We start from the raw sequence: 26,894 nt of genomic DNA, 5'->3' as shown, positions 1-26,894 counted from the left end.
CAGCCTGACCAATGGGCATTCGACAACACCAACCGTCTGCCTGAATGGAAGAATGTGATCAGAAGGCTCATCAAAGCCACTGCAACAAACTTACAACACTTCATGCTTCTTATTTTGTTAAAGTCTTTCTGTTCTGTTTGTGTTGTCGACACTTTTTTTTTTTTTTTTACTAAAAGTGTTGTAGACACTTTAATGCTTTGATGATTCTTATTAGGTCTGGGTATTTACCCAATATCCAAACATGTATTAAATTAAGATATTGAATATACGAACCTGATCGGGTAAAACCCTAAATCTCTAATAATTTAGACTTATTCATTTCTTCTTTATAGTTCACGCTAAACTTAATTTCGTCTCCCCGTAGATTTAATATTTTGTATTTAATTTCTGCGCACGTTTTGATTTTATTGGAGGATAAATTCTTTTCTAAGGTTTTTTTGTGAAGTATTACTCTTCACCTTTAAGCATTTTATATCCTGCTTTTTGGTTAACAATCTATGTTGTTTGTTTGCTTAATACTTTTTTTTTTTTGAACAATCTTAATACTATAATGTTCAATCTGACAACATACACATAACTATTTGATTCATATATTTTGATTTATGAGCCATGTTCATTCCGGTCTTATTTTTTTTAAAGTAGTTTAAATAACCAAATCCGATCTGAATTACCCGAACGCAAACTACAAATACTCGAATCTGATCTAAATATATAAACACACTAACGATTTTTACTCCTATACCAAAATACCCGAAATCTAATCCAAACTCGAACGGGTATCCGAACACCCACTTTATAATGAAAATGTTTTTTGAACCATTTTATTCATTACTTTTACAGCTCAAGTATCGCATAGCGAGTTCTGTAACATTGGAAATAACAACAGAAATGTGTAGTAAACCACATCAAAATCAAACGGAGCGGCCTACAACAATATATAGCTTTCATAAAGCTAGACATACATCAAGAAGCGCTAGTGCCTTCTTCACTGACAACCGCTCAGTCTTGCCCAGTCCACAAACTGCATCCCACCGTAGATGTTATTAGCAAACCTTACACCAACGGTAAAGGCCAAAGCCGCAGGAGGCACTTTCTTGGCGAAAGGAGAGGCTTCAACCACTCTCTCTAGACCATTGATGATCTGATAACGTGTATTCGAGGAAACACTAAGGAACACACCTGGGATCAAGTTACTATTGTTATGGAGATGAATGAGTAAATAAAGTGAAGGTAAGAAAACAAAAAATAAGTATCTATATACCCCAGAGAGCTGCACTCTTGATGAGTGGTGGTACTGGAATGTCTTCTTCTGATTTGTTTATGCTTCTGAGAATGGCCACACAGAAACGTTAGTCACATTATAAAACTAAGTGACCCGTTTTGAGTTCAAGTGGAAAGAGATGTGTTACCGTTTAGCAGTCATGATCAGATTAGCAATGCCTTGGCCTACAATGCCACATCCAAACCCAACCGCACCATACATTATACCCTGAACAAATAATTGATCAGCCAACAGCTAGAAACTTTATGGAGCGATTGAGACAGAGACTGTGAAGTCTAATTACCTTGTAGAAGTATGTAGCGAGTCTTTGTTGAGCTGAAAAGCTACACCCTGGTCTTTCAGCTTCAAACACGCTGAGAATCGGTTCAACATCCTCAAACTTTATTAACTGAGTTTGTAATATGAGAACTGAGTATGTTTCTAGAAAAGAGGGAAAGTTTTTTTTTTTACCTGCTTGGAAGCGCGTTATAAGCATTAAGCATGCGTCCTAAGGAGCCAGTAGATGCTGATGGTTGACCAAAACGGACAAAAGGGGCCAACATACCGACAAGAGCAACGTTAACCACAACTCCAACAAGAAGATCAGCAACATACAACTCAAACTCTGCCCAGAAGTCTTTCCCTCTCTTTTGAACTTCAGCAACAGTGGCACAACAAGAATCTATGACTATCTGAAAATTGGCGAATATCAAACGGTTACATGAGACAATGCAAGTACGGTAATGCATATACCCAAATGTGAGCTCACTAACCTCAGTTCCTATTTTGAAGAGGAAAGATGGATCAGCCAACATTCTGTTGCGAAGCATAGACCATGATCTTATAGCAAACCCAAGCAGCCCAGGTGAGCTCTAAAATCCGAGAAACCGAAACTCAAAACACTTCTCTTGAAACTGTTGATTCCACAAAGAAAGAAAGAAAAGAAGAATGTGCATACCTGCAAATCCAAGTACCTAAGGAGAAGCAACTTGCGGATGCCAAAGGTCTTAGCAGCCTCCAACATATCAGATGGAAGCGTGGCTCCTCTAGCTTCCGTCTCTCTCATAACCTCTTCAAATTTCAAAACGGGTCCAAACTCCTTTTCTTCATAGTCTTCTTCGCCATCATCTCCATTTCCATTTCCATTTCCATCTCCATCTCCATCTCCTCCTCCACCATTACCATCACCACCGTTAAATCCATTTCCAACATTACCACCACTTTCAAACTTCTCCATTTCATCAGCTCCCAAGTTTCTTACGTTGTCGCCTTTCCATAAATTGACATCACTTTCTACTTCTGTTATAGATTGCGGCTCAACGGGAGACTGAGACATGTTAACCACCAAAAGCCTCGATCTTTGCGTACCCTTAATCCGCAAAACAGGTACTTTCATTTCCTTAACCAAGACTCCAAACACAAAGTCTCGATTACAAATCCTCAACGAGGAGATGTCATTACGAAATTTAACAAAACTGGAGAGCTGAAAATTCATTGCACATCCTGACATTTCCTCAAACGGGGGATAAGTCGACAAATAGAAACGCTACACTCAAATCCAAAGGAGGAGAGTAACAAGCTAAGAAGCCGATCCCAAACTAAAGAAGGACCAATCAAAGATTCTTTCAGACAAGCTTCTGCAATAAACAAAACCCAATATGTATCAAAGAGAATAAGCTTTGTTCTTTTTCCTAGAGAGAATGAGAGGAAAAGAAGAGAGCAAACATATAAAGCTTGAAACTTTCATCGATGAGGATGAGATCCTTACCTTGTATCTAGCCAGAAACAGGGGAAATGGACCCTGCGAAGGTGAAGAGACACAGAGAGAGTGATTAGGGCCACTGGCGCTTATTTTCTTCGTCTTCAAAGATTGAATTTACTTCGCTTCAACCCCCTTGCACGTGCGGAAACGTCTAAACACACGTGTGGAACTGGAGCCCTTTAGTTGTTAAATTATGGTTGTCCTTACATGTTTAAGTACTTAAAGAGATGAGAGAATCAAGAATGTAAGAACAAAAAGTACGAGATAAGAAAGTAAGAATAAGCTCCTTTGAATGATTCACTTGGCATATGTTGACCGCGTAAGAATAAGCTCCTTTGAATGATTCACTTACCTCAACATTATAGTTTTTCTTTGCTGCACTTAAAATAACAATTTCAACTTGTCATGAAAAGCTTGTTTCAAAGGGCCAAGCATGAAAGTTGGATAGATAAAAAGTGTGTAAAATTCACCCAAAACCTATACATAAATCTACTTATACATAAACCAAGGGATTAGGATCCCAGATAGAAGAAAGAACATTTTACAACAACCAGCACAACTCACACATCATATCCACCAAAGTCCCCCTCCAGATCCCCAAAAGAATAAGAATACATGATTTTGCTGTATATATACAATACATTTTTTTCTCTTAAGAAAAAAACGAAAAACCAGAAGAAACCAAACCAAGTGAACTATGGTTGCTTGTTCATCATGGCAGATGATGATGATCCTTGCATATGAGAGCCTGAGCTTCTCCTATGCGACTGCAGATGTTTCAATCTTCTGCTGAGGATATCTATATATTTTCTGAGTCGATACCTGTCTGAATTTGTGAGAGACAATGGCGGGTTCAGAATCAGCATTGGTGCTTCCACTAGAAGGAATACCATCAAACGCACCGCTTTTGAGTACTGGTTTCCAGCCTTCTCTATTTCTCCCATAACCTCCTTAACCTTCAGAACAAACCCACAGCCACCATGAGAATGAACATACACTGATTGATTCTTTTATTCTTTATCTTTGAATTGCTAATCAAGCTTTTGGGGGAAATGCAAAAAAAAACTTACTCCCCCAAGTTTTCCAAGATCAAGAGCTGCTTCAAATATCGTCTCCATTGCATCAGGCATCATTGCATTTCCTACAACCAAGTAGGTGAAAAACTTTTTAGGATCTTGACAACTACAAAAGCAGAGCATAAGTGTTTTCATTTTTTACAAAGGGAAAAACAATACCAGGTTCGATACTCTTGGCAAGTTCTTCAGCAAGCTCAATCTCCCGGATAAACTGACTCTGAATCTGAGAGGATATCTCCTCCGATCCATCATGGATGAGATCAGTGATATGCTCGTTTTTTAGGCTGCTGCTACTTTCTCTTGGTTTGTAAATGTCTTGGCTAGGGCTTCCTTCCAGACCTGAGATTGCCTGAGTATGGCATATGTGCAGTGCCTGTTTCCAAATTGCCAAAATCGCCAACTGGATAGAGAATGCTTCTAGGTATTTGTCAGATTTGATCTGTGCAAACAAAAAAAGCATGAAAAGAAACTCAGAAACTCACGATGCCATGGTGATAATAGACAGTGTGAAGTTTGGTTACCCTTTCATGAACTAATTCTGCAATTGTTGCTGCACATTTTTTCAGGGAACTGATCCTAGTAAAGCTGTTAGTTGATGGCTGTTCAAAAGCATCCCCGAGATCCAGCGACCCATGAGAAGTGCTCTGACTGTCCAGGCTTCCAAACCGGCCAACGTTGTTGCCAGTAGCACCAATTATTGGCATAGGAGCCGTTGAACTTATGCTTCTATTAGTTAACTCTACCGGAGGAGACTGAGACTTGAATGGGAAATTATAAGCCTTTGAAGAACTCGATGAAGATGATGGCAAATCCACTGGTGGTCCAGATACGAGAACGAAGTCTTGATCCATTGAGTCTTGAGAATCATCTACTGCGAAACTGACAAATGTGAGAAACCAAACAAGAAACCTTTGCTATTTTAATAGGGCCTAGCAAATAGAAGTACCTCTTCCTTTAGGAATGAGTGGTCTCGAATCAGTCAGTCTTGTAGGTTCACCATGGTTTCTCCTATCAGAATTTATGTGTGTTTCATTTCTAAATCTAGTGTTATCCGCTCCCTGGTTGATTCTATAGTTCAAAGGACTAGATTCCATTTCCTCTCTCTCAACTCTAGCATCAATGTTAAATCCAGAGGAGGACTTCATCGAGGAGGTCCTTTTCAAATGTGAAGGGCTCCCCTCAGGTCCACTAGAATCATCATCTAGAAGGAACGGTAAACAGTCTTCTTGAGAACTTTCTTCCATGTTTCTCGACGGACTGCTTCCCGAAGACAGGAAACCGTCCATTGTCCTTGAGCCCAATCTACTCCTGTAGGAGAGATAATCTCATCAGCTACAAATATTTGCATATAAAGAGAGAGAAAAAAGGCGGGCACATCTACCTTGAAAAATCATATGATTGCCTGTCCGAAAGAAAAGGGTGATTAAAGAACTCTTCAAATGTCAAACGTTCCACTGTAAAAGACAAGAGATTCAAGAATGTACTGTAATCGCATTGGATACAAAAAGAGTAGGACCATAAGCTCTTTTACTCTTTACTATAAGACATGTGAGGTAGGAGATGAATAGAGCTTATTATATGGGTCTCATGAAAAAGATAGTAGTCTGATGCTGACCTGGATCAATGCGCAGTAACTTCTGACATAGATCTACACAGTCCAAACTTAAATCTCTACAGTCCGCTGGAAACTGTAATCCAGTTGATCTCAAAATGTTTTGGAGCAACTGTGAACAAAAGATCGTTTTAGGCACACCAGAAGACAAACATTTACGTAGAAATCTGTGAGAGAGAGAGAATGCAAAAACCTGAATCTGGCTGTTTCCTGTAAAAGGGGTTGTGCCTGTCACAAGTTGAAATAAGATAGCACCAACACTCCAGAGATCTGCCTGTGTTTTAAGACATATTGTAAAAGAGAGAAAGGTAAAGGTAGATTTGTAAGAGAAAGGTCTCTCACCTTTGCATCATACTTCTGAAGTTGCATAATCTCTGGGGCCATGTACAATGGTGAACCGCATAATGTTTCTGCAAGTCTCCTTGGTTGCAACGATCTGCATTAAGGAAAGTGTGAACCTTTCAAATGTAAACTAAAAAGCCCTGAAGAGTGGGGGGCAATATGCGTACATCCCTAAGAAGTAAGAAAAGAATGAATTTACCTAGGCTAGAACTCGACAATATACATTCAAAAGCAGCTCGAGCCCATTCGAAACCTTCTCTAATTGACACATATTACACAACTCTTTGATCTTAGTAACAGGGAGAGCTGATTACAATACCTTGCAAATCCAAAATCAGCAATCTTCAGATCTGCATCGTTTCCATCTGTGGATAGAAGAAGATTCTGTTTCAAAAACGAAAGAACACTTAGCAACTATAACTTCAACAAAGATGGAATATTATCTCCATAAGTAAACATAATCCACTGATTATAAGAAGTGAACAAGTCTCACTCAAAACTAACAGTCACCCTCCCACAGCATCCTTTCAGCTGATTAAAAGTTCAATCATTCCACAGTAATGTCCCATAAGACACTAATCTAATCAACAACAAAAGAAAAAAAAACACTCTGCACAGAAGATCTTTGAAATGAATAAAAATCAAACACACCTGTGGCTTTAAATCACGGTGGATAATATTATTGTCACGAAGAACTTGTAAGCCAGCAGCTGTTACACAGAAAGTCGTTAAGAACATTATCAACAACAACAACAAAACAAAACAGAGAGAGTGCACGCCCTAGAGTTTACCTAACTGCACCATGAAATGCTTAGCAATAGTTTCAGGAACACTCCCACGACTCTGTATAAACACAGACAAATCACCTCCTCTACAATACTCCAACACCAAATGTACTTTCCCAGGTGACTACACAAGACATTCAAAACAAAGGGTCAACCTCAAGGAACTAAAACACAACAGCAAGAAGCATAAAGGTTCGAACTTTAGATGTTTTAAAGGACCAACCAACCAACCTCGATCATATCAATCAAACGGATGATGTTGGGATGATTGATCCTCCTCAGGATATAAATCTCAGACATGAGACTCTCCTGCAGCTTCTTGTTTAGCCTCCCCATAGCGATCTCCTTGATTGCGACATGTGTCCCGTGAACACGGTGCCTCGCTTCGGAGACTACAGAGAACGAACCCGACCCGATTTGCCGACCCACCAAGTAGTCGCCGACAACGCGCCCGCTCCTCGCCGTGGACTGGGACATTTTTTTTACTACGACGACGGCGCCGCGAATCTAGAGAGGATCGTGTGACGGAGGATTTTTACAGGTGCGGGATTAAGGTGGAGACAAGCTGCGGTTTGATTGAATTTTTTTTTTTTTTTTTTTGGAGTTTTGTGATCCAGGCGGGTTGAATAGGATCCGATTGGGCGTGTTTGGATTAATCAGGAGAGAGAGAGAGAGATTAATGGAAATTAAATGTAAGTTTATTCTTAGGAATCTTCGTGGAGTGTTGTTTATCTGTTTTAATATGATAAGATCGGGGTAATTACTTTAATTATTGATTAATGTTATTGTTGTGGCTTATACTACTAATTTTGGATTTACGTGGGGATTTGGATATGTATTGAATTTTGTTAAAATGTTGGTTGATTATTTGTAGGTTTAACAGGTGGGGCTGATTTGAGGGCCATGGAGGAATTTGGAGTTCTGGTGGCGGTGGCGGTGGTGGATGATGTTTGTGTTAAGTTTCTTATCATAATTTAGAAGTTTATGTTTGAGAAGCAAAAACAACCTTTTGTTAGAATTCATTTTCCAAGAAAATATTGTGATTTTCCTTGTTTTTTTTTAAGTCAAACGTCATTCTATCACTTAATTTTGAAATGGTCTGAATAATTATACTTGAATAAAACAACCAATTAAACAATTTCTATAAAATTTTATTGTTGTTATATTTAAAAGATATTCGGTTTCATTTTATCTTCTTGAATATAATAAATCATAAAATTTTATCCGTCGTAATATTCAAAATACAACTAAAAATTTCTTAAGAAATTCAGAGAAAAAAAAGTGAACAGTATATGGCGAACCCCTGGTTCCCTTCGAACAATGCTTCCGCCATGTCCCCGTCACGTTTCACTGTTGGTGATGGCTCCATCAAAATCTTGTCCGTCATAATTCATAAAATTTTCAGTTCCATTTTGAATTGTGCAGTATGCTTTCCATTGTCCGTCGTAACATTTCTAAATCTGTTCTTTTATGCCCATAAATTATATAAGTGATATATCAAGTCATATCCATCTACCAAACATATGTTTTCCAAGCATAAGGCTTGAGATGTTTACAGTTGGTTGTACCAACTCTGCATTTGGTTTATTTGCTCTGAAGTTAGGGGTTAAACCGATTTCTTTTCTTACATATCTTATCAGTTTAAGCGGATTTCTATTGATCTTTCTAAATAGTTTATCATTTCTTTTTTTGCAAAGACACCAAATTATTAATAAACAAGGGTCTATGTCTATCTCTAAATCCTCGGTATTATTCTTCCACCAAAGAAAAGATAATCTATGTCAGTGAATATACTGAACACATGTAAAATATGAAAATGAAATGGTGTAACTTCTAGAACCCACGCTTAAATCGCTAAAAGACATTCAAAAATCGCATGTGTAATATACTCATGTAGTTCCCCACATCCAAAACAAATATTATCACATCGCATGTGATTGTGATTTCCATTTAATCTGTTTAAACTGTGATCATAATATAAGTACATAGATATATTCATGTAAAAAGGATTTCAGAAGATTTGTTGATTATTCATGTATATTATTTGTAGTTTTTGTGAAATTGATTTAGTGTCTTATTTTAAAACACTGTTACCAAGATTGGTCATGAGTATTTAAGGATTAATAAAACTAATTTAGAAATATATATTCATATATTAATTTGAATAAATTTAAGAATCCAAAGCTAATGTTTCACTTTTGTACAAAAACTTGTAGTAACCAAATCTTGTTATCTTTCTTGATATAACATAATAATATTTATAAATTTTTAAATCGTAACATTACATACAGTACAATGTTCAAAATTTTAACACTCAAGTTTTTTTCATAATCCATATTAAAAGGGATTTAAGTTAATAAAAATATTACATATCTGTCGTTGTAATAATATAGTGTACTATTTATTAATCAAATTTTCACAAAAGTCTCTCTCATTTAAAAAACAAAATTACTTAATATAATTTAAAATAAATATGACAATTAATGATATTAGATAATAAAAATCTGATAACAATGTATATATCATCTATCATTAAAAAAATACTATTAAAATAAAGGCAATTCTCTCAAATAGCCATTTTTATGTTTTTGTCACAAAATAGCCTTAAAAAAAATAACCAAAATAGCCCATTTTTGTTTTAAAATTTTAATAATTATTTTTTATTTTAAAAAATTTGAAACTCTATCCTCAAAACCCCACCCCTTAACTCTAAACCTTAATTCTAGAATAGTTAACTCTATGGTAAAAGTGCACTTTTACCCTTTAAAAATTTTATTTTGGTCATTTTTCTCATTAAGAGCTATTTTTGTGACAAAAATTTAAAAATGGTTATCCTAAGAAATGTCTCTTAAAATAAACTAAACAATTACATCAACCATATAATAAAAATTTAGATTTTTATATATGTTATATTTTTGAACTTTTAAAAGTGAGTGTAATTTATTAAAACTGTTAAAAATTTCATATTAAAAATTATATGATCAATGGTTTAAACTTTTGTAATAAAATACAACTAATCATAAAACATATAATTGAGAAACTTCATCTAATAGACCTATATATTAAAATATAATATATATCTATGTTAATATTTTAATTGTATAATATAAAATAAATAAAAAATATTGTTTTAATTTATTTACCATACAAAATGATTATAAGTAAATAAGAATATTTTTTTGATTCATGAGCTCGTTTCAATTTAATTATATATATAATAGTTATTTGCTTCTAAGTTATTCAATATATATATATATATATATATATATATATATATATATATTTATAATTTATAAATACACTTATAATAAATAATAATACATAAAAATAAGTTGTGTAAACTATGCTAATTCCACTTTCATGAATCGTACCACTATCATACTATTAATTAAAAACTTTGGATGAATTGATAATGATCTTTAATGTCCCTGTTAAGATTAGTGGGAACTTAAATAAGAATTGATATGGTTTAGTTGCGTTATATCTATACGAAAGAGATCGATTCAATTTTTCTTTTTGATCGATTCAAATATTGATTTAGTCATTTGTTCTAAAACGAAACCTGCTTTCAAATTAAATAGAAACTAGGATAAGACCCGGGATTAAGTTATTATTTTTATTATATTTTGGAGAATGAAACAATAGTTTGGTTTCATTTGGATTACGGGTGTTCAATCCGGATATCGGGTTGGTTTCGGTTCGGTTCGGTTTTTTCGGTATTTGGTTAGTAAAATATAACTACTATTCTAAATCCATATTTACTTTGACTTTAGTCTTTCACATACTTTTGAAAGATTTCAACTGGACGACTAAATTGATCAGCCAATCTTGTTGCTTTAAATCATTAGTGTTTATATATATATATATTATTTAGTTTGAATATTTATTAAATAAAAATTCATAAATCATTTGTAACTTATTATAACAAAAAAATAATCTATTGATCACAAAATTTTCAGAGTGGGAATATTCAAATTTCTAATAATATATAGACGTTTTGAAAAATTCAAATATAACATATAAGAAAAAATATAAATGTTTTTATTATATATTTAATGTGATTTTTAATATCTTTCAATAATATAAAATTAAAAAAAAAGAACTAAGATACCAAAATTGTTATCAAATATTTATTATTCATAATAATTAATTTTCATATATACGTTAATCATATTAGGTAATTTCGTAGCTTTTAATTAAGGAAAGTGCAAAAAAAAATTTGGTAGATTATTTATCAATTCGATAGTTAGTTTAATAAAAAATATAATGTAAGTCAATATGGACCAACCTATTTTTCTAAGAATAGTATGTTTTATATAGTCATTTATTAAATGAGAATTTATAATCATACAGTTCTATGATTATTCATATCATTTTATAACTGAATATTTAAATCATCGATAACAAAATTTTCAATGTGAAATCTTTAATAAGTTTATAATTTATAAATGTTTTTGAAAATACATTGAAAGTTTTAATATTAAAATATTTATGTAATCTTATGGTATATAGTATAATCTATATATATATATGTTTTATTATTAAATGATATTTTTTACTCATATGGTTTTAAAATAATGTGTATCTTCTTATAATATTAAATAAAAGTTCATATTAATACAATTTTATGATCATTTGTAACTTATTATGACAAAAAAAATAATCTATTGATCACAAAATTTTCAGAGTGGGGATCTTCAAATTTCTAATAATTTATAGACGTTTTGAAAAATTCAAAATATAACATATAAGAAAAATTAAAATGTTTTTATTATATATTTAATGTGCTTTTTAAATATATTTTAATAATATAAAATTAAAAAAAGAACTAAGATACAAAAATTGTTATCAAATATTTATTATTCATTATAATTAATTTTCACATATACGTTAATCATATTAGGTAATTTCGTAGCTTTTATTTAAGGAAAGTGCAAAACATTTTTTGGTACGTTATTTATCAATTCGATAGTTAGTTTAATAAAAAGTGTAATATAAGTTAAGATGGACCAACCTATTCTTCTAGAAATAGTATATTTTTTATAGTTATTTATTAAATAAGAATTTGACGACAAAAAAAAAAAAAAAAATATTAAATAAGAATTTATAATCATACGGTTCTATGATCGTTCATATCGTTTTATAACAAAATATTTAAATCATCGATAACAAAATTTTTAATCTGAAATCTTTAATAAGTTTATAATTTATAAATGTTCTTGAAAATTCATTGAAAGTTTTAATATTAAAATATTTATGTAATCTTATGGTATATAGTGTTTAATATATATATATATATATTTATTTATTATTAAATGATATTTTTTACTCATATGGTTTTAAAATCATGTGTATCTTCTTATAATAAAAATGTTAAACCATTGATCATTAATTTTTAACATAATAATTTTAATAGTTTTAGTCATTTATTGTCGTTTTTAAAAATTTAAAATATAACATATACGAAAAAATCTAAATTTTATTTTTATAGCTAATTTGATTGTTTAATTTATTTTAATAATATAAAATTAAACAAAAAATGATGAAGGAGATATACATTGTTATCAAATCTTTATTATTAAACTCATTAATTGTCATATATATATTAGTCATTTATGGTAATTCCGTAGGTTTTATTTAAGGAAAGAAAATATCATATCATATCAATATATCATATAGTTTGACCAACTTATGTATCTAACAACATATACAAATCGAATGTGGACCTACTTATTTTTCAATTGAATGTAATTGACTACCTAATTGAGTGCCACCTATGCATTGGAGCCTCTTTTAATTAATACAAAATTGAGGTTACATCTTTTCAAATGTTCCTCAATTAATATATAAGGGATGATTAAAAGAAATCATTTATATATTATCACATAGATAAAAACGTTACAAATATATACATTTTTGTTAGGAAAATAAAATAAATATGTTCTTTGGGTATCAAAGAGAGAACTCTTCATCATAACTTTCAAAATTACAAGCACATGGAAGATATAAGAACAACCATGGAGTAAAAGCTGATTCCCAAACAACAAATTTAGCTATGGTCTACGTCTTCGACTAAAAAAAGATTGTACACACATTGATTATACACAAATCTCCTAGGTGTTTCTTACATCAAACAACTCCTCAGATATATATAAAAAAGCAAAAATAGTGGTTACATTGACCATAAATTAATATATGGTCATTATGGCCAGTCAAGTAGCCAAAGTCAATGACTGCTCTACCACGATCTCAGAGTTTCTAACGACTGAGTTAGAATTATTATTCTTGGACAACTAAACAAAAGTTTATAAATTTGTAACCACAACTAAACAAAAACACTACTATTTGTTTGATATTGTCTAAACAAAATTTATACACAAGTAGTCTAACAACCAGATCTTTTTAAAGCACCTCGCATTCTCTCAAATCTAAACGATTCTCAAGAACAAGAACAAAAAAAAAAAGAGCTACGAGATGTCTTCGTCAAGGCCAGAACAGCACACACTCCATCATTTCATCCATATTCATCCATTAACGAAGGTTGACGGATATGGCGAGTTCACATGCGGTGGCTGCAAAACTTTTGGCTTTGGGAAGACCTACCGTTGCTCCTGGTGCGACTACAATCTTCACGAACACTGCGCTACGTGCTCCCCTACTCTCTTCAGCTTCATCCACCCACAACACGAGCTCAAACTAGTCTTTAGAGGACCAGAGCAAACGCACCATGAAAAACGTATGTGCAACATCTGCGACGAACCAGCCGAAGGGCTCTTTTACCAATGCCATCCTTGTGGCTTCGACGTCCATCCACTCTGCACACAGCTGCCTCAGCGCGTGAGACACGTGCCTCACTCCGCTCATCCTTTAGAGTTGAGTCACTGGGGAGCGAGCAGCACGTGCAAGGTTTGCAGCGGTGCAATCAGGTCTTGGCGGTACAAGTGTAGCCCATGTGGTTTAGATGTTCACATGGAATGTGTTAATACGTCTGCAGCGTCAGTAGCAACAATTCAGCAGAGGTGTTATGGGCCACAACCGCATTATCACCCTTCTCAGTATTATCATCCTTATTACAATCATGGATATACAAACCATCAAGGTCAGGTTCAAGAGTCCACTCCGAGCATAGGAAGAAGAATGTTTGTCATTTTAATGGCTCTAACCGTTGGGGTTATCTGCAATATTGTCGCTGCGCCGGTCTCTGATGCCTTTACTGGCGGCTTCTGAAATGGCACGTCTCTTATATGCTGCCGTTATATATGCTTATTTTTATCTATTTCTTGTGTGGTTGTTTTTTTTTTCAATTTTTTTTATAAATATATTAAAAATGTAATTAAAAAATTTAAAAAGCAAGTGTTATCACCACCACTTATACGCAACATGGTATAGCCAGAACATGATCCATCACACTGCAAAACCATTCAACGTACCATAAATATACAATATGTTATCACTTAGCAGATTCTACGTTATGCCGCTTTTTCAGTCGAATTTACAAGGATTTAATTATCATTTAGGTATTAGTTTTATTTCAAACTAACAAACAACCATATCTTGTCATAACTTACCTTGTTATGTGACACTTGTCTTGATCTTTGTGAATTTGATCTTAATTATTAATATTTTGATTTGGTGTAGCAGTGCTGAAGCTTTACTCTCCCACTCCCGAGCGTACGCGAACGTAATACATCTAACAAATCCACTCATCAGGACATAGTTTTCTATCAATATATGTTTGATCCTCATTACATTTTTTTATTTAATTTATAGTTCCCAAAGTTCATTATTCATATGTATACTTGAAAGTAGGCATGGGCGTTTGGGTACCTGTTCAAGTTCGGATTTTCGGATGGAGAGATACAGAACTTGTTCGGATTATTTTATACACCGGATTGGGTTCGGGTTTTTAAGGTTCGGGTTCAGATGATTTCGGGTATCCTTGATTTGACTTTGTAAAACCAGACACAATATTGTTGAAGTTAGAAGATTGAACAACTTAATATAAGATTTATGATCTTTCTGATTTGTTATTACGTTGAGAAACACGAGTCTATATTCTTTTCTTCGTGTAATTTTTATATGTATTATCTTGAATAGAAAATGGTAAAGAATCCATCTATTCATTAATCAAAATCAAATAGACATCAAAATCAAACAGAAATCAAACCTGGATAATCATGAATGTTTGAGCTCATGCCTGTGTAAAGAGCAAAAGGAAAACAAATCGCAAATCCTACTTGTAATCAAATATAAATAAAAATCGCAAAGTAAAGTGATTCATACATGTAATCGATCATAAAATGAGTTTAAGTATGTACTAGACATATACGTTGAAGAAGAAGAAGATGGAAAGATGAATGAGAATGGAAGATGTAAGTTTAGGGTTAATAATATATATACATATATATATATATATATATTTTTTGTCATCAACTTTACAGACTCATGTTGACTCTGTAAACCAAACTGGAAGATCTTGATCCATGTGAACTACAAAAGACGTTTTCTTCCTAGCACTGCGGGCTAAGCTATCTGCCTTCGGGCAATTGGTTCGGGTACTTCGGGCAATTGGTTCGGGTATTGGATATAACCAATCGGGTACGAGTATCCGAACTGGTTGAATCCTAAACCCGTTCTGTTTTTTTTTATAACTTTTGTTTGGTTTTCGGTTCGGTTCGAATTCGGGTGCGGTTAATATACCCACGCCTACTTAAAAGGGTTGCTTAAGTTTTCGGTTAAAACTTATACGTCACGGTTTAGGAAAAATACAAATATCGCTCAGAAAAACAAATAAGATTGTTTTCAAAATGTCCGTATAATATACTCTCTGTAAATATATCTTCAGTTTGGAATTTCCAAACCTTTTTAAATAATTTGTAAATATTGATATAGAGTTGCCCCATACCAAGAGAAGAGAGAGAAAAAATAATCATATACTAGATTTTGACTCGCTTTTAAAAGAACGGTATGTTTTTTGTTTGACACATTTTTTAGAAATTTTATTTTTATATTTATGTGTTTTGAATCATATTTGTGTTTTTTTTTGTAATCATATTTGCGTAAAATATTTTTTAAAAAATAATTAATAAGAAATTTTAATAATTGTATTAAAATAGTTAGACTAAATCTATATAAATAGATCATATTTCTAATTTAATAGAATAGATTACATCAAATATATATTAAAAAAAAAAAATCTAACGGATAAAGCATATACAAATCAAGTGAACCAACAACATTTGGTCTTTTATCATACTCGCATCACATGACACTTGAAATTTTATAAAATGACAATAATGTCAATTTTTTTTTTTTAATGAAATATATGGTAGGGGACAAATATAGACGTGTTAATTACAAACGACTGTGTCAACGTGACCGTGTTCGTTTAGTTAAGTGTTAAATGGAGCTTTGAGATGAATCCAATGGCTTGGAGATACCACTGGTGCGTGGCTACGTATCAGAGATCACTTCCAATTGAACTTTAATTTATCTCATGATAAGCTTTAATAGTTAATTTATTAATTAGTTATATCTGACTGGATTCAAACACAACCTTCTCTCTATTCAAGCCTATCCAAGGCCTCACAAACCATCTGTTAATAAAAGGAAATGTGGCTTATGAGAAAGAGGCCAAATGCATTGACCAGTAATGCATGTATACTCAGTCAACTAAATTACTCTATACCACACGTTATATGTATAACAAGTACGTTAAAGTTAGTTATTATTAATAGCTGTACAAGTAAACAAAAGTTCTACCCTTTGTAACACGACTCATTGTTATATATCCCAAGCAGTGTTTGGATTGGTCTAAATTGTATTCCTCTACTCTCTCAAATAATCCTAACCATTCTTAGAAACAAATTTTGAGATGTCTTCATTGAAACTAGAACAAGAAGTGCTCCAACATTTCACTCATGTCCACCCTTTAACGAAGGTTTACGACTTTGGCGGATTCATATGCAATGGCTGCAACACTTACGGCTCTGGGAAGACCTATCGTTGCGCCTCTTGCAACTACGATCTTCACGACTGCTGTGCCACGTGTCCCCGTACACTCCACTGCTTTGTGCATCCCCAACACGAGCTCACGTTAGTCTTTAAAGAGCCAGCAAAGATGGACCATGATAGACGTGGGTGCAACATCTGCCATGAATTAGCCGAAGGGCTTTATTACCAGTGCGAGGCTTGCGGCTTCGACATGCATCCACTTTGCTCGCAGCTGCCTCAGCAAGTGAGCCACATGTCTCACCCGGCTCACTACTTAGAGCTGAGTGATCATGGAGCAAGCAACATGTGCATGGAATGCCACGGTGTGATCCGGTCATGGCGGTACAAGTGTGGTCCATGCCGGTTAGATGTTCATATGGAGTGTGTTAATTCGTCTACGTCAGCAACGAAGGGAACACAGCAAAGAAGTTTAGAGCCGCAACCATATTTTCAGCCTTCTCAGTACCATCAACCGCAATCGCAACCGCAAGTTCATCTTTCACAGTATCAGCAAATGCAACCACAAACTTATTTCCACCCTCCTCAGTATCATCAACCGCAAACTTATTTTCACCCTCCTCAGTATCAGCAACCGCAACCGTATTTTCATCCTAATCAGCAACCGCAACCGTACTTTCAACCTTCTCAGTATCAGTTACCTTGTCATAATCACGGATGCACAAATCAAGGTCAGCCACAGGGACAACAGTCTGGTCGGAGTGCAGGGAAAAAAATGTTTGGCATTTTCATGGCTTTAACGATTGGGGTTGCCTCGGATGTGATCGCAGAGACGGCTCACGATGCCTTTTTTGGCTAATTTTGAAATGACATCTCCCTAAGACCCTAACTAATATCACTCATGCCATTATGTTATATTTCTCTGTTGTTTATGTTATAGCTTCTGATTCTTTCTTTGCAATAAGCTTACATAATGAAAGTGTTACCATATTTTATTATAGTACAGAGAGTTTCTGAGTAAATGTTGCACTTCTCCGTAAAAAACAAGTTGCAGTACGCTGCTCATAATAAACTGATAGCTATGACAAATCCATGAACATGTTGCGCACATTCAATGACGAGTCTCATATCTCACCGACCCAAAGTTGTTCAAGAGTCTTATAAGGACTCGTCTCGTGAACAAATGACATGCCTCTCACCAGCCTACCCTGTTAGGAAGCATCTTTCAGTTTTAGATAACACTGAGCCTTAGGAGCAAAACAGAGAAAGCTTCTTGATCTATTTGAAGTGAAATCCACTTGCATGTCCATTCTCAAAAAACTTGGATCATGTCATCTGGTATGGGCCAATTCAAAGAGATTTATATGCTCAGCCAATATTTCACACTAGTCCTAAGAATCTTTAATCTTAACAAAACCTAGATCAAATCACAACACGTTCGAGAAATTAAAGACGAACCTTAACAGACCAGGATCAGACTGCCACGTTCCGAGACCGATTGATGGAATCCTCGCTCCGGTGATCTGATTTCGTGAGCTGCGAAGATGAAACTGACAGTGCGACTGATTAAGAGGAGAGGAAGAAGATGAATCAAATGAAGTGGGCCGTGTACCAGCCCACTAGGAGAAATGAAACTGTTCAGTGAAACTTCTAACTTGGGCCTTAATATTTCATTCAAATTTGCATATATTTTCCTGTATATTTTGTAGTTGTGTTTTAAAAATAAATAAATAAATCTGTACAAAATTAAAGTACATACAAGAAAAAATGTACACCAAATCTCAACCTTTTTGTAATATCGACTTGTGTACATATTTCATTCTTTAGTGTAAATGTTTAACAATATGCATTATGTAAAATTTAATATAAATGATGATGCAACAATGATACTAAAAGCATATCCATTGCATAGTTAGAGCACGTTCAACGCTGTCTCTTAAGTGCGTATGAAACGCTTAAAAACGATTAAAAGAAATAAAAAGAAGACAAAACCCGAAGCCACGTCCCTTAATTAGGGGCGCTATGATACCGTATGTTACGGGCACGTGTCACATAATAATTGGAAAAGGCAATGGTGGAGACGCGTCTTCGTTTCATCTTCGTTCTTTTCTCTGTTTTGGTTTCTCCGTCTCGACGACGAGAAAGGCGATTCATGTGGCTCTCGGTGGCGATACGGCGACATCTCAAACGGTGGGTCTCATCGACGCAGGGAAGCCACGATCTGACCATTGGTGTCTCTCAGACACACAGATAAACGCTGCCGAGTGTTAATCTTGGTTTTGGTTGTTGATCAAAAGGTAAAAATCTTTTCACTTGATTCTGTCTTAAATTAAGCATGTCTTAATCTTTGTTTTGGTTGTTGATTTGGTTTTTAATTTGTTTCTGTGTTTCAGTCGGTCCATGTCTGGATCAAGACGCACGATCCAGGTTCAAGAGGAAGATAAACGGCGTCTGTTGGTCAGGCTTATGAAACGGTACGCCTTTGTTCATTTGGTTATGTCTTTGAGTCTTCCAATTATCCATGATCCCTTTTGTTCATTCATTTTCTAATTTTTTTTTCTTTCTGTCTTTGAGTCGGGAGATTGATGGATGAAGACGCGTGATCCAGGTCAGAACAAAGGCGTACTCTTGTTGATAGAGGTAAACATTAATCTCGTTCTGTCCAATAGAGTAAAGCATTGTCTTAGGTGATTGTTAGGTAAAGCATTTTCTTGTTCTTGTTAGAAAATGCTTCTTATTCTTGTTAAGCCTGATTATTGTTCTTGTTTAACTCTCTGTTTCAGGTCAGGACAGTGTGAAAAGATGGAGCAATGGGAGTGGAATAATCACGGAGTCTCTGTGGTCTTGCGGTCTTGGCGTCTTGTGTCACGGAGTGAAAGTGTAGTAGGTCTTGCGGTCTTGGAGTCTTGTGGTCTTGAAGTCTTGTTGTCTTGGAGTCTAGTGGTCTTGGAGTGTTGTAGTACTTGTAGTACTTGTGTCACGGAGTAAAAGTTTCTAGTGGAGTCTAGTAGTCTTGTAGTGTTGTTGTAGTCTTCTACTACTTGTGTCACGGGTCTTGTATCAGACTTTGGTCCCAATCTCTATATATTAAGTCATGTTGCGTTAATGTTTTATTCACAATCTCTCTATCTCACTCTCTCACTTTCGAACCAAGGTTGCAAATATCACAAACCAATCTCATTCTCTGTCTCTTTCTATACCAATCTCACTCTCTGTTTCCCAGCAATCTCATTCTCTCGTTCTCACTAATCACCTTAAACCAAACACATTATCTCGTTCTCACCGATCACCTTAAACCAAACACTATAACGTTCCTAATCTCTCGTCCTCACCAAACAAAACTCAAAAAATGGCATCTTCTTCTAATAACACATTTGATGGATCAATTGATGATACTTTTGATCAACAATTTGATCAACATTTTGATCAACAATTTGATCAATATTTTGATCAAACGTTTGAAAATTTTCCCACCAATCATGGTAATCAAGAAAGCGAGAAAAAAAAGAAGAAAAAAAGAATTTATATCGAAAGGAATCGTGAAGAAGGTGATAGACGTTTGTGGGATGATTATTTCAGCGAAACCCCAACATATCCTCATAATCTATTCCGACGACGCTTTCGAATGAACAAGGGATTGTTCATGCGTATCGTTAATCGACTCTCCAATGAAGTTGAATTCTTTCAACAAAAGAGAGATGCTCTCGGCAGGCTTAGTCTCTCTCCACTTCAAAAGAGTACAGCAGCCATTCGTGTTTTGGCATATGGTAATGCGGCTGATGGGGTCGACGAATACCTCCGTCTCGGTGCATCTACTACTCTCTCATGTTTGGAAAATTTTGTGGACGGAATAATTTCTTTATTCAGCGAAGAGTACCTAAGAAGACCAACACCTGCCGATCTTCAACGTCTACTTGATATTGGTGAGTACCGTGGCTTTCCCGGGATGATAGGAAGCATTGATTGTATGCATTGGGAATGGAAGAATTGTCCCACCGCTTGGAAAGGGCAATATTCTCGGGGTTCGGGCAAACCAACAATTGTTTTAGAGGCGGTTGCTTCATATGATCTCTGGATATGGCATGCGTTTTTCGGACCGCCAGGTACGTTAAATGATATCAATGTTCTTGATCGCTCACCTGTTTTTGATGACGTAATCCAAGGTCAAGCTCCGCAAGTGACATACTATGTCAATGGAAGAGAGTATCGTATGGGTTACTATCTCACCGATGGTATTTATCCGAAATGGTCAACATTTATCCAATCAATTCCATTACCACAAAGTCCGCAAGCAGTTTTATTTGCTCAACAACAAGAAGCTGCCCGAAAAGATGTCGAGCGTGCTTTTGGAGTCCTGCAAGCTCGCTTTGCCATTGTTAAAAATCCAGCACTTTTTTGGGATAAAGCTAAAATTAGAAAGATTATGAGAGCTTGTATCATACTCCATAATATGATAGTAGAGGATGAAAGAGATGGATACTCTCTATTTAACGTTACAGAGTTCCAAGAAGCAGAAGATAACGGGAGTTCACATGTCGATCTTTCGTATTCTACAAATATGCCATCAAATATCAGCAATATGATGGATGCTCGAAGAAGAATTCGTGATAGACAATTGCATCAACAATTGAAAGATGATTTGGTTGAACATATATGGCAAAAATTCGGACAAAGCAACAACTAAGCTGTGATGCTTCTCTCAAATTATCCCACTTTATTTGAATAATGTTTGTTTCATGTTTTATTTACAAATCAATGTTTAAAATGTTATCTTTTAATATGTTTTGTTTAATTTTTTTTTTTATAAATATTAATTTTTAATTTCTAAGAATCTTTATTTAAGAGACTAGCATTGGAACACATTAAATGCTGTCGTCTCTTAACCAGATCTCTTAGTACACAATTACTATTAAATATTAGTTATGATACTCATAATGGGTTTTTGGGTTGTACATGCTCTTAGTAGACTATCTAGCTATTAAGAAATGAAGACATTGAAAAAAACATTTTTCATTTAAACTCATTGGCCACTTATATTTTGTGTTGGCTTCAATATTTTAAATTTAATTAAATCATTAATATACCATTTGCATTTTTTATTTATCATTTTTATGAAATGGTTAAATATTTTTTTAATGAGATTTACATGTTGAAATGGTCTAATACAAAGTATAACATACATGTTTTGGTTGTATGTATCTAAGAAACAAAATTGTGTTGGTTGAAAACACGTCCCAAATGAAAACCAGTCATGTAACTGAACATTTCAACTTAAATTCATATATACTATCAGCAATTTGCAACAGAAAACTTATAACAAAGGTGACCCTTTCTTTGGTATGAGTAGTCAACTCCACCAAAAGTCAACTAAATTTGTATTGATAATGCAACAAGGCTATTGCTGATTTTGCAAAGATTTCTATTGGTAATGTTCAAAAAACCTATACCGCTCTTAGAGTTCAAACGCCAAAACGGCAGGTGAGGATGTCTCAAGTAACACCAAAACGGCACCCGATTAACCATTTCACGCATAATCATCCCTTGACCGAAGTCAACGTTGTTGGCACATACACGTGCAATGGTTGCAAACTGTACGGCGTAGGAAAGACCTACCGGTGCAACGAGTGCGACTATGATCTCCACGAATATTGCGCCACGTGTCTTCCAACCCTCAGAAACACATGGCACGCGCCTGATCATGAGCTCAACCTGATGAGCAGCCCAGCGCACATGACCGCGCGTGTGTGCTATGTTTGCCGAGTTTACATCCAAGGAATGTTCTACAAATGCAAGCACTGCAGTTTTGAATCTCACCCGCTTTGTACACACGGTCCAACGCATGCCTCATATCCAGATGCAACGCTGACGAGGCAGAGAAGCCTGCATGACCCTCATGCGGTGCAGCCACCGTGGTCGCCGCACCATTATAATCAAGGAAACCACTTTGGGTCATACCCTTATGGTGGTGGTTATCATCCTCACCATCAACATGAGCATCAAAGTCAACATCCGTACATGAACATGGATTCCCCAAAAGCGGATTCTAAGAAAGATTCAAGTAAGGGTAAGAAGAAAAAGGGAGGGATTTTGGAAGGCGTCCAGGCAGCAGCAGCTCTAACTGGTACCGTGGTAGCTCAATTCGTAGTTACGACGGTCGCGGAAGAATATATCTTCCATGAAGAATAATCTTCTTCTGATGATTTTTTTTCTCGTTGGTGTGTCTTAATTTCGGTTTTGTTTTCCATTACATGCAAAAACATAAGTGTTTGTCTCAGTTTTACAAAATCCAGTGTTTGAAAATTGCGGTGTTATTAATTTGGATTCTGGTTTTAATACACTAAACTTAATATATTCTATACGTAAAGATCTCGACTACAACATCATATTAGTAAATCTAAGAATTCTAAAATGAACGATCTTTGTTAACCTATGACTGTAAAGGTACTTGAAATTCTCCATCTTTAAAATCGTGTTATTCATTGACATGATAATATATAAATTTTAAATGGGTATCTGCCTCAATAAGTTTTCCTTGATTTGCTTTCTTCTGGTTTGATTCGCGTTTGTTCATAGCAAGTAGATTTACAGAAAAAAAGAGAAGGATTAATGATTCTCATTTTTCCAATGTGAGAATAGTACCCTCTCAGAATTTCAATTTCGTGGCAAACTGACCCATTCAATTTCTCATTTAGAACTGTAAGTATATATAATGCAATGTGAGGGGCTTGCACACACGGTCCAATAATGAGTCTACCGTATGAAGAATATTTTATTTACCTTTTCTGATCAAGGCTTTACTTCTTGGCGTGTCCTATCTTTTCGGTATTGTTCTTCACTAATGCAGACATATATGTATGTGTCTCAGTTTCACATAGTCGCATGATTGCGCAAATCGCTGTCATTGACGTTATTTTTGGTTTTAATACAATAATGATTCAAATGTCGATATTTCATAACTCGTTTGGATTTTTTACCTCTTGAATGTAGGGTTTGATTGGTATTGCTTCACAAAGTCACAAGTCGCAGCCATTTGCAAAATATCACATTTTCGACTTTAGGTGACTATAATATCCATTGCAAAAAGAAAAATTAGATTAATTATATTTTTAATTAAGACTTCAAAATGAAAATATATATGATTGTAAGTTTATGTAGTGACATGTCTGTTCTGTAACATTCATGAATAAACTGACAAGTTCATCATACATAAAAACCTCTTATCATTTGACAAAACAAATAGATCATTTGAAATATCACATCTCGCCATCCCACAATTCTTCAAGAGACCTATAAGAGCCCAATGTCTCGTGAACAAAGAACGAAACATCCAATAATCTAGCCTGCATGTAATCCAAATACATAACACTCATTTTTAGATCAAACAGAGGTAGAACATAGCAACAAAGTTTACGTCTGGATTCACACGTACCTGTTCAATATCAGAAAACGTGGCAAACAAGTCATCGGGTATTGACCAGTCGAAAACATCTAAGTTCTCTCTGATCCTTCCTTCATTGGTGCTTTTGGGAAGTACACTGTTACCCATTTGTAGTCCCCAGCGAAGTGCAACTTGAGCAGGAGACTTTCCAAGCTTCTCAGCAACAGTATTTAGTATAGGGTTCTTCAGAACGTCGCTCTTGAACCACGTTGTTCCTGGAGAACCCAATGGGAAGTATCCCTAGCAATAATATTCAATTAAACATATATTAAGACGCAAGTATAGAGAATCTACATGTATTGGTGAGATGAGTAATGCTTACACTGAGGTGAACTCCTTTGGATTTACAGAACTCTCGTAGTTTAGCTTGTCTCCAAGAAGGATGACATTCCACCTGATTAACAGCAGGAGGAACACGAGATAACTCCAAGAGAGTAGCTAGCTTCTTGGTGGAGAAGTTGCTTACACCTATTGCATCGTGCCTTGCCCGAATCATAGAGTGTTTCCATTGCTTTCCATGTGCTAGGAATGTCCACAGGCAAAAGGTTCTCGGGATCAAGTCCAACAGAACCCTTCTTCATCCGTACAGGCCAGTGCATCTTCAAAAAGTTCATAAATAAATTTTTACTGACTAATCTTTCATACATATTAGGTTTAAGAAAAATTATAAACAAGTTTCAACACTTTCTTGAAGATTTATGTTAGGAATAGCACATCTGAATTTATATCAGATCTAAAGTAATATATTAAATACATGGGCTAATTAATCTACTTATTACTAGTTGATGTTAGTCGAACCCCCATGAGACTTAGTTCACATTTTATCACATAACATTTCCATTGACCAAATAGAGATCGACGTAGTCAAGCTGCAGATTCTGTAGAGTTCTGGTCAGCGCCTCTGGCACATCTTGAGGGTCATGATCAGTACACCTTTAATGATAAACAAATTGAAAATTAAAGATTAGAGAGCTATGCTTTTTAATCACAGAATATTCATTAGGTTACACAATACATCAAAAGATACCAGAGTTTGGAGGTGATGAACAACTCCTCGCGTTTTACTACATCCTCTTCAAACAATTTTTTCAAGGCTGCCCCAATCTGCATAGGAGAAGGAAGTTTCAGTATATTTCTTGGAGACGCTACCAAATAGAAACATGGAAGCAACAAGCTTCAAGAAGGAAAACAATTAATAACGCAGATCGCTGACAAGCACAATACACATATTAATATTATGATTGTGCTCTTTGGAAAACAAATAATCTTTGGAATATCATTAGAAAATGATAGGGTTTTGTAAAGTATATATTAACAAATGATTAAGCAAATCAATTTTTCTTTGCTAAAAGATATTAAAAACAAGGAAGAACATATGTAAAACCTAGTGTATAAAGAATGTTATGATTGTTCCCAATGTTCAAGAATTTGTTTAGTTAAGCAGTTTAAGGACCACGTGCTTACTGTGTACTGTAGAGCCCCTAACTGGGACTAGAGACGAGCAGTTTAGATGTTTATATGATTTCTTTTGTCAAACAGATGTTTAAACATATATATTAGAGTATAGCATGATCTATAATAAAGTCTAAATAGGTCAAATACCTAAAATTTTAAATTTCAAGAGGAATAACATTCAAAAGAAGAATAATTAGCTAACTAAACACAAATTAATATGAAGTACCAAAATATTCATTCGACCTGAAAATTAGATATGTATCAATTCAAATTCATCTTTAGTCAGCTAGTTATGTAATTATTTTTTGATGAAAAAGCTAAATATCTAATTGTAAAATTAGATCACAGAAAACGTAACATAATTATACATACATAGCAGAAACTTAACGTATTTTACAAAAACGGGTAGAAAATGTTAATTAAGATAGATACACTAACATAGAACTAATTAAGCTTGTCTAAATCGAGCATCTATATATACCTACCTCTTTTTCGTTGTCATACATCTGAGCGCAATCAATATGACGATAGCCAATCTGCAACATGGGTTAAGATTACTTAATTATCTTCAGTTTCGAAGGTGATATAGAGACAAAAATAATATTTCTTCTAATAAGAAAAATATAGTATAACCCATTTTTATTTTAGAGTTTTTCTACTATAAAAAATAGAAATATTTATTTTTAGGTGAAACAAAGTAGAAATATGTTGAAGATGGTCTTCGAATAAAACTCATTAATCACACCATCGCATGTAAGAAACTCGGGAGAAAATAACCATGAAACTAAATGAATAGACACAAACCTTAACAGCGGTGGTGACAGCATCACCGACGACGCCAGGAGAGGCCTGCCATGTTCCAAGTCCCACCGATGGGATCTTAGCACCGGTATTTAGCTCAAAGACTGTGATAGGGTTAGCCATTAGATTTGGCGATTAAAGAGTTTAAGAGCTCTGGTTTTGGTTTGGCGCACACAGCATTTGTCAAAGGATGAGACCGTGAAAGCACTGAAAGGTGGTGAGAGGGGAGATTTAAAGGGAAATTGAGTTTTGTTAAATGTTTAGTATAACCAAGTCAGATATTGACAGTTTGTTACGTGGGCGTATCTTATCGTTCGATTAGATATCCTCTTTGCTATCCCCACTGTGATCGTCTAAGTGACACGTTTTTCCGTCCACACATTTATTTGGGCGGCCGTAATTCGTAATCGA

At 34.8% G+C, this 26,894-nt stretch overlaps 6 protein-coding genes and 1 pseudogene across 11 annotated transcripts; 4 read left to right on the top strand and 3 right to left on the bottom strand.

Moving 5' to 3' along the window:
* Window positions 1-761: 761 nt before the first annotated feature.
* LOC106438182 (protein RETICULATA, chloroplastic) lies at window positions 762-3,220 on the bottom strand. The gene is made up of 8 exons (XM_013879264.3): window positions 3,030-3,220; window positions 2,220-2,898; window positions 2,035-2,133; window positions 1,733-1,953; window positions 1,566-1,635; window positions 1,410-1,489; window positions 1,262-1,326; window positions 762-1,179 (listed from the first exon to the last, which is right to left on the bottom strand). Exons 2-8 carry the CDS (start codon window positions 2,769-2,771, stop codon window positions 986-988), a joined length of 1,281 nt encoding a protein of 426 aa, XP_013734718.1. The 5' UTR covers window positions 2,772-2,898; window positions 3,030-3,220; the 3' UTR covers window positions 762-985.
* A 227-nt stretch (window positions 3,221-3,447) lies between these two features.
* On the bottom strand, window positions 3,448-7,508 carry LOC106438183 (serine/threonine-protein kinase ATG1c). Of its 6 annotated transcripts, none has more exons than XM_013879266.3 (13): window positions 7,070-7,508; window positions 6,845-6,962; window positions 6,705-6,763; window positions 6,373-6,437; window positions 6,054-6,147; window positions 5,905-5,985; window positions 5,715-5,823; window positions 5,481-5,553; window positions 5,046-5,407; window positions 4,621-4,967; window positions 4,259-4,538; window positions 4,094-4,164; window positions 3,448-3,979 (listed from the first exon to the last, which is right to left on the bottom strand). In XM_013879266.3, exons 1-13 carry the CDS (start codon window positions 7,313-7,315, stop codon window positions 3,719-3,721), a joined length of 2,166 nt encoding a protein of 721 aa, XP_013734720.2. In that variant the 5' UTR covers window positions 7,316-7,508; the 3' UTR covers window positions 3,448-3,718. The 6 variants fall into 6 exon arrangements, with proteins under 6 accessions (XP_013734720.2, XP_013734719.2, XP_022571673.2 ...); XM_013879265.3 differs by having other exon boundaries at window positions 4,621-4,970; window positions 7,070-7,489; XM_022715952.2 differs by lacking the exon at window positions 7,070-7,508 and having other exon boundaries at window positions 4,621-4,970; window positions 6,373-6,418.
* A 5,190-nt stretch (window positions 7,509-12,698) lies between these two features.
* Window positions 12,699-14,561, top strand: BNAC03G72080D. The gene has a single exon (XM_013868456.3). The coding sequence runs from the start codon at window positions 13,313-13,315 to the stop codon at window positions 14,063-14,065; it is 753 nt and encodes a 250-aa protein (XP_013723910.2). The 5' UTR covers window positions 12,699-13,312; the 3' UTR covers window positions 14,066-14,561.
* Window positions 14,562-16,185: 1,624 nt separating this feature from the next.
* LOC125606837 lies at window positions 16,186-18,050 on the top strand. Its single transcript, XM_048775704.1, has one exon. The coding sequence runs from the start codon at window positions 16,713-16,715 to the stop codon at window positions 17,646-17,648; it is 936 nt and encodes a 311-aa protein (XP_048631661.1). The 5' UTR covers window positions 16,186-16,712; the 3' UTR covers window positions 17,649-18,050.
* Window positions 18,051-19,016: 966 nt separating this feature from the next.
* Window positions 19,017-21,536, top strand: LOC125606835 (putative nuclease HARBI1). The gene is made up of 4 exons (XM_048775702.1): window positions 19,017-19,086; window positions 19,183-19,263; window positions 19,364-19,429; window positions 19,573-21,536. The coding sequence occupies exon 4, from the start codon at window positions 20,139-20,141 to the stop codon at window positions 21,471-21,473; it is 1,335 nt and encodes a 444-aa protein (XP_048631659.1). The 5' UTR covers window positions 19,017-19,086; window positions 19,183-19,263; window positions 19,364-19,429; window positions 19,573-20,138; the 3' UTR covers window positions 21,474-21,536.
* Window positions 21,537-22,273: 737 nt separating this feature from the next.
* Window positions 22,274-22,975, top strand: LOC125607138. The gene has a single exon (XM_048776961.1). It carries the CDS (start codon window positions 22,274-22,276, stop codon window positions 22,973-22,975), a length of 702 nt encoding a protein of 233 aa, XP_048632918.1.
* A 903-nt stretch (window positions 22,976-23,878) lies between these two features.
* LOC125575652 lies at window positions 23,879-26,777 on the bottom strand (annotated as a pseudogene).
* Window positions 26,778-26,894: the final 117 nt, after the last annotated feature.

The sequence above is a fragment of the Brassica napus genome, chromosome A3 (assembly GCF_020379485.1).
Source record: "Brassica napus cultivar Da-Ae chromosome A3, Da-Ae, whole genome shotgun sequence".
In the NCBI taxonomy this organism is placed as follows: domain Eukaryota; kingdom Viridiplantae; phylum Streptophyta; class Magnoliopsida; order Brassicales; family Brassicaceae; genus Brassica; species Brassica napus.
This window is presented reverse-complemented; position numbering and strand designations above follow the sequence as displayed.